General features: G+C 46.7%; 1 protein-coding gene across 4 annotated transcripts in view; it reads right to left on the bottom strand.

Moving 5' to 3' along the window:
- Positions 1 to 14,074, bottom strand: part of LOC118652894 (katanin interacting protein) — a 203,712-nt gene that overhangs the window by 99,929 nt on the left and 89,709 nt on the right. For 3 of the 4 annotated variants that reach the window (XM_036303138.1, XM_036303136.1, XM_036303139.1), the window contains 2 exons: positions 11,889 to 12,020; positions 8,792 to 8,923 (listed from right to left, as the gene is read on the bottom strand). In XM_036303138.1, the coding sequence (XP_036159031.1) occupies positions 8,792 to 8,923; positions 11,889 to 12,020 (264 nt within the window). The remainder of the gene's footprint in view (positions 1 to 8,791; positions 8,924 to 11,888; positions 12,021 to 14,074) is intronic. The other variant, XM_036303137.1, reaches the window with a different exon arrangement.

Genomic DNA, 14,074 nt, shown 5'->3' with positions numbered 1-14,074 from the left:
AGGGCCCAGTGACTGTCCAGGACTTGCATGGAACTGATGAAACCTGCTGGTAACAGCTTTGGACAAAGCTGCCTTGAGGCCATTAAACGTGTTAAATGTGGGTTGTTGGTAGATGAAGCATTAACCCTCTAACTACCCTCAGAAAGGGGACAGCGAGGTGTAAGTAAGTTCAGGGCCTGGGTTCTGGGCCCACTCCAGCTGCTCTGTGTCCCCCAGCAAGTCTCTGAGCTCAAGCCCCACCTCAACTGTGGGAATGGGCCCTGACAAGCTGACAAGGTTGCTGAAGGGACACAAAGAGATGACAGCCGTGAATCAGTGTTTCAGGACTGCTCTTACAGAGGTCTGGTTTTCACAGCAAGTTTAAAAGTGAGATGACAGCATTTCTTCTCTGTTTCTCAGATCCTATTGACTCTGCCCACAAGAAGATCAAGTGTTTAGAGCATGAAGCGCAGCGGGTACTTTGACTGTCCCAAGAGGAAGCAGCATCCCCAGGGAGCTGTCACTGGCCTGCAGCCAATACCCCTCCTCCCTGCCAACCCCCAGCAATGTCTCTCATTTAGTTGGCAGTTTTATAAAAGTGGGATCTGAGTGCCTTTAGCCCAGCATGCACTGTTAGTTGCAATAATCCCCACTAGCTCCTATTGCCTTATATGAGCCATTTTACTCATGTATATTAACCTGCCTGGCCCAGAAAAGATTTTCACCCTGCACTGAGGGGGTATAGACTAACTTGTTCTCCTTTTCATTCATTCATTATTCAACAAATGTTTATTGCTGAATGTATTTGTCCCCATTAGCAGGTCTGACTGCTAAGTACTCGGACAGAGGAATGAATCAGACAGATAGAGTCCTTGTTCTCATGGAATTTATAATCTGGCAACAAAGACATCCATTCTGGAAGAAATTACAAGTAGAATGAGCATCAAGAACCTAACTGAGGGCTTACCAGCCCATGCCTCATGCCCGTTGGCTCCTAGATCACAAATTTCCCAGAATAAAGTGACTTGAGCCCTACCTTTTTCATTTAAAGCTAACTTTATTTATGAAGGACCTTGGAGCAGTCTCTTCCATCCCATCTCTATGAAGAAAAAGCATCCTGGTCTTAGGCAGTGGCGTGATGTAAGAGCAAGGACATGGACTCAGCATACTGAGGTGCCTGACTGTTACCCGGCTGTGAGGCCCCAAGTGCCTCACCTCCCTGTCCAGAGCTGGGATTGGCTATAGAAAATGGAATGCGGATGGTGAGATAGAGACCAAACAATAAAGAATGCTGCTGGCAGATTAGAAATTCTGAGGAATTCCTGAAAGACAGAGACAGAGATCACAGGGCATTCGTTGGGGCTACTTTTAAGGCTGCTGGCTCCTGGCTGCATTAAGTACAGAGGTGCTCACCCACCGACTGAAGCCTAGAGTGTGGATACTGAGCCAGAAGGCAGGACAATGCCCCCCACAGGAGATCACCATCCCAAAGGCAGACTAGGAGCTCCCAGACCTGGGCGGGAAGATAAGGTGCACAGCTTCCAAGAGCATGTTATGCCCCGACTCCACAATCACCAGAATGAGTGGAGGAAGTGGGATTCTCAAGAATGAGCACACATCTGGGAAAAATCAACACCCTGACTGATAGCCACCAAATGAATAAAAGAACAAATACCCAAAGAAAGAGAGTTAATAGTATAGAGGAAGACTTTACAACACAGGACATTCATATCCCTGGAGAGATTTAAGAGGACCTTTCATTCATTCTCTCTAGTGAGAGATCTTAAAAGCTCAATCAAAATCAAGCCAAACAATTTTATAAAAACACAGTACAAAAAGACAAAAAAGAAGTTTGAAAGAAAAATTAAGTCACTTGCAAAGACAGATCTGGGCTAACATTTGTCCACCAGATGCTCCAGACGACAGACCAGAAACAATGGAAGATAATAATGATCTATATATATAAAAGCCTAAGCAACCATTACAACCGAATGACGGGAACGACCGGACAACTGGCCGGTAGCTATGACGCACACTGATCCAGACCTTGCTGCTGGGGCTCTCACAGCCTCGAATCTGGTTCACCTGCACTCCGGACCCAGGCAGGAGGGAGGAAGGAGCCCGATTCCTCACAGAATTGGCCAATGGTTAGCCTGCTGCTGAGGCCAATCTCCCTCAGTCCCTCCCGCTGGCAGGCCAGCCCTTCCAATCGGCCCAGATTGCCGGCCAGGCCAAGGGACCCACCCATGCACGAATTCGTAATAATATTAGTCATAATATTATTATTATTATTTTCCAGGGCTAAAGAAAGACACAAGCCTTCATACTGAAACGGTCCAGCTACTATTTTAAATGGGACAAAGATAATGACACTGACATATTCATATGAATAAAAGGCACTATCTACTAGAAATTTTACATATATGATAGATTTTAAATATATAAAGCAAAAACAAAGAAATATAAGGGAAAATTGACAAGTTCACAGAAATCAACCGGATTAAACAGAGAAAAATTAAGTAGGATCTATTGCAGTGGTTTGCTAATGAGCATGAGAACTTCCCAGAAGTCTTATGAGAAATGCAGAATCCGAGCATTCCAGATCCAAATCCGTGTCTCTGAGAGGGGTATGAGAATTCACATTTTTAATAAGCAGCCCAGGTGACTCTGATATGGGTAGTCTGGGACCATACTTTAAGACTCACCAGGGTAAATAATTCAATGAATCGCTTGGCTTAATAGATAGATTGAGAACTTTGTACCAAAAAGAGAATTATTATTCTCTTGAAATACCATGGAGCATTTATAAAAATGATCTGGTAGGCCACAAACAGAACCTCAGAAATGTCCAAAAAACAGTCTCTGAAACCAAACAAGCCATTCCCTGATCATAAAGTAGTAAAACTAGAAATTAACACAAAATAAAACAAAAATAGATAAAAAAAAAACACAACTATTTACTTAGAACATTTGTAAAAAAAATTCTTCTAAATATATAGAGGAGGAAAAAACCTAAAATCACAAATTAGAAACAAATGACAATGAAAACACTATATAAATAGCAAATTTGTGGGATAAGAACAAAGCAGTGTTCAGAGGAAAATTTATAGTCTTAACACTGATATATTAGAAAACAAGACTGAATATAAATAAATTAAACATTTAACTTAAGAAGCCAGGATGGCCGAAACTGGTTTGGCTCAGTGGACAGAGCGTCGGCCTGTGGACTGAAGGGTCCCAGGTTCGATTCCGGTCAAGGCATGTACCTGGGTTGCGGGCACATGCCCAGTAGGAGATGTGCAGGAGGCAGCTGGTCGATGTTTCTCTCTCATCGATGTTTCTAACTCTCTATCTCTCCCCCTTCCTCTCTGTAAAAAATCAATAAAATATATATATTTTTTAAAAAAGAAGCCAGGATGTGTAGTGGGAGTGGGATAGAACCAAAGCAATAAATTAAACCAAAAAGTTTACAGAAGAATCAAGATAAAAGGAGAAATGAACTGAAATAGAAAATAAGAAATGAATGAATGACAAAATAAAATTTAAAAAAGCAGCCCAGCCTGAGTGGCTCAGTGGTTGAGCATCAACCTACGAACCAGGAGGTCAGTGTTTGATTCCCGGTCAGGGCACATGCCTGGGTTGTGGGCTTGATCCTCAGTATGGGGCATGCAGGAGGCAGCCAATTGATGATTCTCTCTCATCACTGATGTTTCTATCTCTCTCCCTCTCCCTTCCTCTCTCTGAAATCAATAAAAACATGTTAAAAACAAAATAAACAAAGTATATGTACTCAATCAAAAGCTGGACACAGTTTGACTGGATAGATGGAGAGAGCTTTTCATATTCTATTCAGTTTATTTCTGAATTGTTTGACTCTTTCCTAATGCGAAAGCACTCATGTATTAGATGTTATACAAAATTATGAAAAATAATGTAAAAGTACCTAAGGTATTCCATATAGCCAATACATGTAAGAAATAAAAGACAATATTTATCCCAATATTGATTCACAGGTCATTCTTTATTTTTATTAGGATTAAAAAAGATGCTGTAGTAAGTCAGATACCACCCGAGAGCTTCACTTACAGAAGCGCTCTATTGGGTGAAAGGATCACATCTCTCCCTCCGGACCTGCCTTTCATGGGCATTTAGTGCTTGTTCAGCATCGTTCCACATGAATCATTCATGCACATCACTGAATTATTCCTTGTGCTGTCTGCCTCTCCTGCCCAGAGCACTCCTAATGCCATCAGCCAGGCTGTCCTTCAATCTGAGCTGTCCAACTGGGCATCTCTGGGTGCATTCAGGGCACCACGCCCTTGATGGCTCTGGGTACAGAGGGGCTAATAACGTGCCACTGGGAAGGAGAAAGACCTCCTCTTGTCGGGAACCAGCAAGGCTTCCATTGAACCAGAAGTTTCAAGCTGATGGTCTGAAAGCCAAATCTGGCCATTTTCTATCTTTGGTCCACAGAAAATTGTGAATTTTTTACCAACATTAAAAAAAATAAGGCGGAAAAATTGAACACAAAGAAACCCAGATACTTGGCTTCTCTTAAAACCAGAAAGCCTCGTACCACGGTGCCCGTCTCCCCATGATGAGTCAGCCGAGCTGTGTCAAGACTCTTCCCGGCGTCCCCGGCACTCGATGCCAGGGCTGTGCTTGTCATCCCTCCGGCCTTGCTCATGTCGCTGAAAATATCCATCTTAATTGGCACCGTGTGCCAGTGATCCCAATATTCCAGGACCCAAACTCCATTTCTCAAACTGATTCTTCTACCCCAAGCAGCAAAAAAATTATTTGTCAGGTTATGTTTCCTGATTCACAGTTTGGAAAATACTGTCACTGTAATTATAACTCAGCGATGTGATGACTGAACTCAGCTTGTGTGGGCTGCCCAGGGTGCCGAATCAACATCTACACCACACCTCACTCATTGATTCACTCAATTATTCAATCCGCTTGCTTAACAAAGATTTATTTGCACACTAACTCTAGGCCAAGCACTTTTCCAAGGACCAGAGACAGAGCAGGCAAAGAGAGAGCACACATCTCTGCCAATATGAAGCTTAGATCTAGGGTAGAGAGAGGCTATTCAAACCCCACATACGTAACTTATTAATGAGCTACAGGAGTCCTTGGATGAGTGGGGACTGAATATTCTACTCCTATGGATTTTGTAATCAGAAATAGGGTTGCCTATAAACTCAACCTAGGATTTACAATTTCAGAGCTGACAAGCACAGGAGATACCTAATTTGCCCCTTTTTGTCAAAGGGGAGGCAATGGGGCCTCTGAGAGTGACTCACAGAGTTTACAGAAAAGTTCCAGGCTTGCGAGACTTAGGCACCTGTTCTTTTTACTCCCTAAAACAGGAGTGACAAGCTCCAACATCTCCAGAAGACGTAAACCAGCAATGTGAGTCTCAGAGTCACCAACAGAGAGTGGTAAGGAACAGAGCAAACAGGAGGGAGCATGCTCAGAGTAAGTTTTTGATTCAAAATAAAACAGCAATAATCATGACCACAGCACAACACCAGGCCAGTCAACGATACACATTGTGAGTTGAAGCCTGGTCCTTGCAGGCACAGGTCTGGGCCCTCCCCATTTGGTCACACACTCTTCCACTCATCACTATGTTTCTATCCTTATCTTGAATTTGAGCATAATTTTTTCAAGTCATAACTTGTAAGAATCCTCTCCTACAGGCCCGTTTTCTCCAGATTATTTTTTTTCTCAAGTTGAAATATATTTTTAATGTGACCAAAGTGAAAAAAAAAAAATGAAGGGTTCATATTCATTTCCTTGGTTTAATAATGTCTTCATATAATAACACAAAATTAATTTTCTATTTATCTAAAATTAACATCTTTAAATAGTCAAAACCTAAATAAAATAATTTTCCATGAAAATATTTTTAAAAGATATTAAGACTTCCTTGCTTTCTTAAAAAAGTATGTTGCATATACTTTAGTCTTTTCTTGACACTAATAGTCAATATCTGGATAGAAATTGATCTGTACCACAGGAGATGCTGTCTAGAGCTATTATGTTTTTGTATCTTTCATTTTCTATTCTTTTAAGTGCCATCTCCCACCCAAGATTCCAGAGTGCAGGATATGAATCTAAAGACAAGGGCAGAACCTCTCCCATCCCCTCCTGGCTTTTGTAAACCTCAGTGGATTTTTGTTGTTTTATTTTGGTGGTTTTTTTTAACTTTATTTTTACCTTGATTGTATAGTGTAGGTGAGATTTTAACTTCGAATTTTTAAATCTCTTTTCTAGTCCCAAATCCAAGCCACAACATCCAAATTATCTCCAAAACTGCTTCCATTTGAACTGGACTCGACTCATCAGGCCTCTGGTTCAGAATCACCGGGAGTTCTTTGGTTAAAAGTACAAATTCTGGTAGCTTAAACATTAGACCTAAAATATGCCTTTTAAACCAATGCCCTTCGTGATTCCTGTGCATCTGAACCCTTGAGATCCACAGCCCTATCTTCTCCTTGAACTGCTGCAAATATTGCTACAAATTATCGTCACGTGGGGTGCTTCACGCAAGGTACAATGCCTGAGCCACAGCCAGGCTGAGAACCAGGACCTCTGGTGGTAGGACCTGGGCATCTGGGCTTGTTTCATTTATTTTTTCTTTAGTACTTTCTATTTTGAGCTGGCTGTGTATTTCACGCACCATTTGTAAGAACAATACACGCAGATCTCATGTACGCTGCAGCCAGTTTCCCCCGTGGTAACACCCGCGTGGCCACAGCACAATAGCACAATCAGGAAACCGGCATGCATACCACCGGACTCAGCTTTTCTAAACGAGCTCTCCTTTCTGACTTTCCTCTGTGTCTTCCTTTGCTGATGCTTAGCTCTACTGAAGCTTTAAAAAAAGTTTTTATTTTGAAAAAATTTAAAATAGGCAATTGATCAGAATAGTATAATACCCAAACCCCTTCACCTACAGTCACCAAATGTCAGCATCTGGCCCCATTTCTCCCTTCTCCCTTCTCCCTTTCCTCCTCCTCAATAGGTAAACCTGTTCTTTACTCGGGCCCACTTATGCGCTAGTGTAGACAGCATGGCCGCTCACGCCTGCGCGCTCCGGCATGTGTCTTCTGAGAACAAGAGCCTTCTCTATATAACCACAATAGAATTACCGAATATGGGAGACTGGACATCACTATATTATTTACAACATAATGCACTTAATTTTCAATTTCTCTGAATTTCCCAAAACTGTCCTTAAATTTATAGCAATTCTCCTCCCAGGACCCCACATAGCGTAACTGCGACGTCTCTGTACCCTCCTTTCGTCCAGAACAGCCTTCCTGTCTCTCCTGCAACTGATATATTGGAAGACTCCAGGCCAGTTTTCTGTGGATTGTCCCTCAATCTGGGCTTATCTGTTGTTTCCTCATTGAATTTCATTTTTGAAAAACATTTTCATCAACATTCCCAGCAATGAGGTCACAGGGGAGAGACTTGGCAGAGGAGAGGTCTTCTCCATCGTTGTTTAACACAGTTAAGCATAACTGATGGATGGCCCCCTCTGAACACCTTGCTCCCAGGCAGAATGTCAATACTATTTACCACAGATCGTGCCCCTGTGGAGAGCTGGGCATTTTCAGAAGCAAAACCAGGTCAATGCCTTTCCCAGCTTGTAATCCCAAGGAGCAGGAGTCCTGGGCTCTGGGTTTCCAGACCGGGCTTCGCTGAGGCCTGGGCGAGCAACATCATTCCTCTACTCCTCAGTTCCCTCAGCTATAAAACAGAATGAAAATACCTAGCACTTAACTCACGGGGTGATGCAGTGATGGATGGTACACACCCAACACAGTGCTCGGCACTTAGTAAGTGCTCATTTAACGTGAGCCTTTACTGTGATTATTTATTTATTTATTCATTTATTTACTTAGGTTAATCCTCACCTGAGGATATTTTTCCCATTGATTTTTTTTTTTTTTTTGGAGAGAGTGAAAGGGAGGAAGGGAAGTGGGGAGGGGGCAGAGACAGAAAGAGAGAGAGAGAGAGAAACATCGATGTGAGAGACACACACACATTGGCTGCCTCCCACACGTGCCCAGGCCGGGGGCTGGGGATTGAACCTGAAACCCAGGTGAGTGCCCTTGACAGGGAATGGAACCCATGACCCTTTGGTCCTTAGGCCAATGCTCTAACCACTGAACACACACTGGCCAGGGTACTTTTTTTTTTTTAATAACATCATTATTTCTCTTAGAAATATTTTTTCTGATATATCTCCTCAGGCAAGGACAACAAAAGAAAAATAAACAAATGAGGCTACATCATTTGTAGAAGGGGGATTGAGAGACTGGATGAAAAGTTAAGAAGTATAAATTGGTAGTTACAAAATAGTCACAGGGATATAGTCAATAAAGTTGCAATAACTATATATGGTGCCAAGTGGGTGCTGGAAATACCAGGGGGGACGCTTTGAAGAGTATATGATTGTCTAACCAATATGCAGTACATCTGAAACTAATGCAAAATAATATTGAATATAAGCTGTAATTGAAAAAGAAAATTTTTAAAAATAAATCTATACTTTATATGAAAAGCAAAAAAATAAATAAATAAAAATACCATTAAGCCAAATCTCTCGTGTATTATTTTAACTTCTGGTATGTTGGCCAGAGTTTTTTTGTTAGAGCCAAATCCTGTTGCTGTCTGTAGTTTTCCCAAGCATAAAAAAGAATCTCTCGTGGAGCCCACCCTCTGGCCCAGCCGCTGGGCTACGGAAAAGACCCTGGCCCTTCATGGTTAGGATGCAGGAAAGCCGTCTTACCATTACATCCTGGATAGTTAAGAGGATCCTTGCTTTGTCCGTACTGCTTGGAAGGCTGGAATGTCCATGAGCGTTCTGGAGGGAGAAGAAGTTAACATCACAGGGTGTGGTGCCGGTCGGAGGTTTGGAACCCTAGGGACAAGCAGAGAGAACTGGGTATGGTAACAGCAACTTGTGTCCCTAAAGACATGTGGGGCCTTCCTTCTCTCTATTGGCCTCCACGCCTCCATCTCCCTCCTCACGAAGCCGTTCTCTGCTCTCACTACCTCAGCTGATCTGATCAAACTCACCCCTGCTCTACCAGCACCACTGGGGAACAAGCCATTGGGACCAGGATTCAAACTCGGGCCGCCAACTTCCCAAAACGGTGCCCTGAGCTGCGTGGGGACCAGCACAGAAAGATAGCCACACGCAGTGAGTAAAAACGGCGGGATTATCAAATAGTATGAAAGGTATAATCCTACTTATGTAAAAACAACAATAAAAAGCAAAGGGGGAAAAGGCACTCACTCAAAGGTTAATTACATGGTAATCGGAAACAGAAGTACCCGAACAATGGAACTGCCCTACAAATGCTCCCTCGTGTTTTCAAGTCTCACCATTGAAATTAATGCGGACTGAAGGGACCGCCCGGAGCCCTGCTGGGGACAAGGCGATGCATTGCTTCACTGGGGACGCTTGGTCAACAGCTGCCTAAGTCCACCCACTGCCAACTGGTGGGTGAGCCGCCATGGGCCACGCAGTCTACGTCAGGGGCCGTGGCAGACCTGCTGGTGGCACATGGGTTGTAACGGGTCTTTAAGTTGTCTATATGTATCAGTAACGACTTTAAAACACTAAATTGCAACTGTGGACAAATATCCAATTCACCCCACTCGAGGATCGAGGATCCCGAGGATCCGCACAAGGAAAAACTCAGAGAAGGAGTCCAGAAGATGCATGCCTTCCTGTCGCCTGTCCTGCTCTCAGGGCCTGAGAACTAATCTTGGGGAACCGCACTCACTCAGTGGGAATGGGCCAGAGCCGGCACATTCCAGAAACAGCCTCCTCTTGGATAGAATGACATCTGCAGTTTTTAGTCTGCAAGGCTGCACAGTAATGATCTCTGGGCAGTGAGATTATGAACGAACTTTTATTTTCTTTAAACACTGAATTTTTATATTGATTATGCATTATCAGGGAAAAAATATCTCAATAACAGAAATATATATACATTTAGCTCCATTCCTGTTACTTAAATGAAGCCAACATCATTTAAATGGAGCCTTATCATCCACTGCAACATGACTAAGACCTGCAGCTTTGGTGGAACTCTCTAGAGCAGTGGTTCTCAACCTTCTGGCCCTTTAAATACAGTTCTTCATGCTGTGACCCAACCATAAAATTATTTTCGTTGCTACTTCATAACTGTAATGTTGCTACTTTTATGAATCGTCATGTAAATATCTGATATGCAGGATGGTCTTAGGCGACCCCTGTGAAAGGGTCGTTCGACCGCCAAAGGGGTAGCGACCCACAGGTTGAGAACCGCTGCTCTAGAGAGAGGGCCCTCCTCTCACAGGAGTTGCTAAACTGCAAACAGAATTCCCCCACCCCCGACTCAGAGTAGAACCCCTCGTCCTCACTCACCGCAGCTCCCAAGTCCTATGTGGTCTGAGCCTTGGCTACCTCAGTCCTCACCTCCCCCCCACCCCACCCCTCGGTCACTGAGCTCCTGCCACCCTGGCCCCTGGCTCAGAGCCTCCACACCTGCTCTCTGTGCCCGGAGCGCTCTTCTCCAAAGGGCTCACTCCTGGCTTCCACGAGGCCTCTGCTCACGTGACCTCACCAAGGCGAAGCCCCGCCCAGCACATCAGGCGGCAGCCCTGCCAGCTTTCCCCTGATAGGCGCCATCACGCCAGCTCCTGGCAGGTGACATACTTGCTGACTGTTTTACCCTCAGTGCCAGGCCCTGTGGTGAGGGCTGTGCACATGGGAGCACAGCCCCGTCTAAAGGGGATTGGTGCTCCTCAGCTTGCTGGTGCGTAAGAATGTGGCTCCCAAATCTTCCGATTTTTCAAGAGAAGCCCCAGCTTCAGACTTTGACATGGAATTTCCTGATTCCTAAATGTCAGCTAGTAATTCACACCTTGGAAAGCACCAGGCAAGTCAACGGGGTGGCGGCCAACGGGGCGGGTCTGCAGCACGCTGGCTGTGAATCAGAGCCGCCAGAAACTGAAGTTCACGGGGGAAGTGCTGGAAGGTGAGCGGCTGGTGTGTCTCAGCAGCGAGGTCAGGTGAAAAGCACACGCAGACGTGCGTTTCCTTTGCGCCATTTCGGGCTGCACTGCGCACAGGGTGAGGTGGCCGAGTCATCCAGCCACACGCTTTTTTCTTTCCCTGCTCAGATTGCAGCTCCTATGGCTTCTGCCTTTGCCGAAAACCGGCGCTGCCATTTTACTCTGACTTAGCAGGAGAGTCACTCCTGACTGTGAGGCCTATGGAGTGCCCCTCACGGGGGAGGAAAGGAAAGAAAGACGCAATCAAGCACTCAGCGGAGAAAATTCAGGGCTGGCGGAGCAGGGCACTGCCGATTCCGAGCACGCGCTCACGGGAATGCTAATGGGCTTAATCGCTTGTGAGGGACAGGCTGCCGTGTTTCAGGGAGCTTGGGAGCTTGCAGAGGAAGGAATACATGTTCTTGTAACAGGAGGAACCAACTGGTCAAAGGAGAAGAGGGAACTACCATGCCTCTTGCTCGAAGGGCATGTACGCATTCTGTGACATGTGCTGGGACTGGGGCTGTGCTGGGGCTGTAACAGACGAACTTGGCTATAAACCAGCCAGTTGATGCAAAAGCAAGTGAGTGAGTGCTTGTGGGGTGTGGGGTGTGTGTGTGTGTGTGTGTGTGTGTGTGTGTGTGTGTGTGGTGGGAGGTAGGGGTTAAAGGCAATAAAGTCCACAATTTTGCTCACTGTAAAATTCCACTTCTATGGCTGGGGTAGAGAAACGAGGTCGTTGGTCATTCGGTAGAAAAAGGCTCTTTTCCGGGAAGGAAGGAATAGTAACAGAAAGTGTCCCGACAGCTGCTGAAGCACTGAGCCCCGGGCACGCCTACCTGTGGGTGACCCCCGGAAGCATCCTTTGAAGTGACAGTCGTGTCCCCATGTGGCTCAAAATCTTCAGAATAGTCCAGAGGAGGTTCGATATGGAGCCGCAAACCAGCTTCTGTTCTGATCTGCACAGATTTCTACACACAAAAATTCAGACCATTTCAGATAAGGTAGAACAGACACCTGGATGCCCCTGGGCAAGCACATGGGGGCTGGCTGAAGGGTGTCTGCGCACAGCTGCCTGTGGTCCTGCACGCTGGCCCAGCAGCGCCCCTGGGCCACCCAGATGGCTGAACCCCAGGCCACCCAGACAGCTAAAGCCCCCTCTGCTCAAAAGTCTTCACCAGTTCAGAATTTTTTAGTAACTTTTTAGCTTAAAATAACTTATCCATAGAATTCTGGATGTTAAACTTCTCAAATAGCTTTGTGATCAAATGCTTAGGAAACCTTGGACATTTTTCTTCAAGACTTCTCAGGGCCTTCAATGTGCCCCTCCCCCACCCGCCACACACACTTGTGGAAATCCTAAAATAATCACAGCGAGCAACGTTTCTCACACATTCTGGGCCACGGAAACTATGTGGTGGCCTCTCTTCCTCCCAGCATTCCTTGGGTCATTCTCTGGGAAGCCCACCCGGTGGTCTGATGTGGCAGACTGCGGCTGTCCCCCAGTGTCCACGTCCCCTCCACCCCGGCAGCTCGGGAGCCGTGTGAACACTTACATCCTGGCCAGTGCAGGGGCTGGGGGAGGGGTGTGTGTATCTGAGTGGTGCCCCGAAGGGAGGGCACAGCATCCCCTGGCCAGCTGAAACGTGGAGGTGGTGGCGAGAGCCGAATACTGAGAGAGGAAGCAGCATCGGGAGGACGGTGGAGCAACAAAAGAGCTCATGCCTGGGTTCCTCCGTGACCGCTCGGGGCAGGTGGCCGCACCGCTGACCTGTCCTGTCAGAGCAACATCAACCCTGGGCCTCTCTGCTTTAGCAGCCAAACCTGTACCGAAACCACGCACCTGGCACCCAAAGCTCTCTACAGCGGCCCAGTCTCTTTCCTGCCCCGATTCCAGCACACAGAGTCACGCCCCTGACAACTGGGCCACACGGAACTGCTGGTTTTTCAGTCCAGCATCTCCCCGTTCTCCTTTCCGGTCCACTCCCCTTGCCCCTAGTCCACCCAAGGCCCAAGGGCAGAGATGGGACTCGGGCCTGATCAGGCAGCCCATTCTGCCCCACCACACGCCCTGGCCCCTGGTTCAGGGGTGGGAATGGACCTAAGGCAGCCAGTGAGTAGTTAGGAGTGCTGCTAGAACTGGGGGAGCAGGTGCCCCCTTCCCCGGTGCTAAGCTAAAGGGAGGAAGACACAAGCTGCTGGAACATCCTGCCCCTAATGCAGAGACAGAGAGCGGAGAGAATGAAGCAGAGTCTTGATGGGTTTGTTCAGACCCGAGTCAAGCGAAGACACTGCTTTCACCCCCCACCCCCACCCCCCAGTGCTGGCATGGAGCAGGCAGTGCGGGGCTAGATGGGCAGGGCCGGGTGTAAGCGAAGCGCCCAAGGAGCAACAGCTAAGGAGGTGCTCCCTCTCAGGTACCCTGCACGCACACAAATCCAAAAGGGAGGGTCCCCTTAAACTTCAGCCCTGGGCCTCACCCTGGTGCGGTGCTGGTGCTGAGAGAAAGGACAGGTCCGCGGAGTGGAGGGAGAGTGACTTAGACCACGAATTCCCTCACCTGCGGCGTTAGAACCGTTCACGCGGTAAGATTCAGCTCCCCACAAGCTTAGTGAACCAGCTATCGGCCTGATGAAGCAGGGCCTGAGGCCGGAGCCTGGGTGGCCTGAGGGCCGGCAGCGGTTAGGACAGGACTCCCATCTCATCCACGCCCAATGCCCTCCCCCATCAGAGCTCTCGCACTAGTGCACTTCACCAGTGCAAACCGTCGCCAGGCTGAGTGCATGGCGTGTGTTTACGTGCTCCTTTAGTCCTCACGGTAACCCAAGGGGGAAACCAGGCACAGGTCTATAAGCCACCTGCCCGAGGTCACACAGCTGGGGGGCCACAGAGCCTAGATTTGAACCTGAGCAGTTCGGCTCCAGAGACGGGTGCTGAGCAATGTTTCCTTTGGAAAGTAAAGGTCTTAGGCTCTGACAGCCATACTGTCTCTGTCACAGCACTCAACTCTCCCATTGCAGCTCGA

This window comes from Myotis myotis, unplaced genomic scaffold (genome assembly GCF_014108235.1).
Source record: "Myotis myotis isolate mMyoMyo1 unplaced genomic scaffold, mMyoMyo1.p scaffold_m19_p_35, whole genome shotgun sequence".
NCBI lineage: Eukaryota > Metazoa > Chordata > Mammalia > Chiroptera > Vespertilionidae > Myotis > Myotis myotis.
Note: the sequence above shows the minus strand (reverse complement) of the source record. Positions and strands in the feature narration are given on the sequence as shown.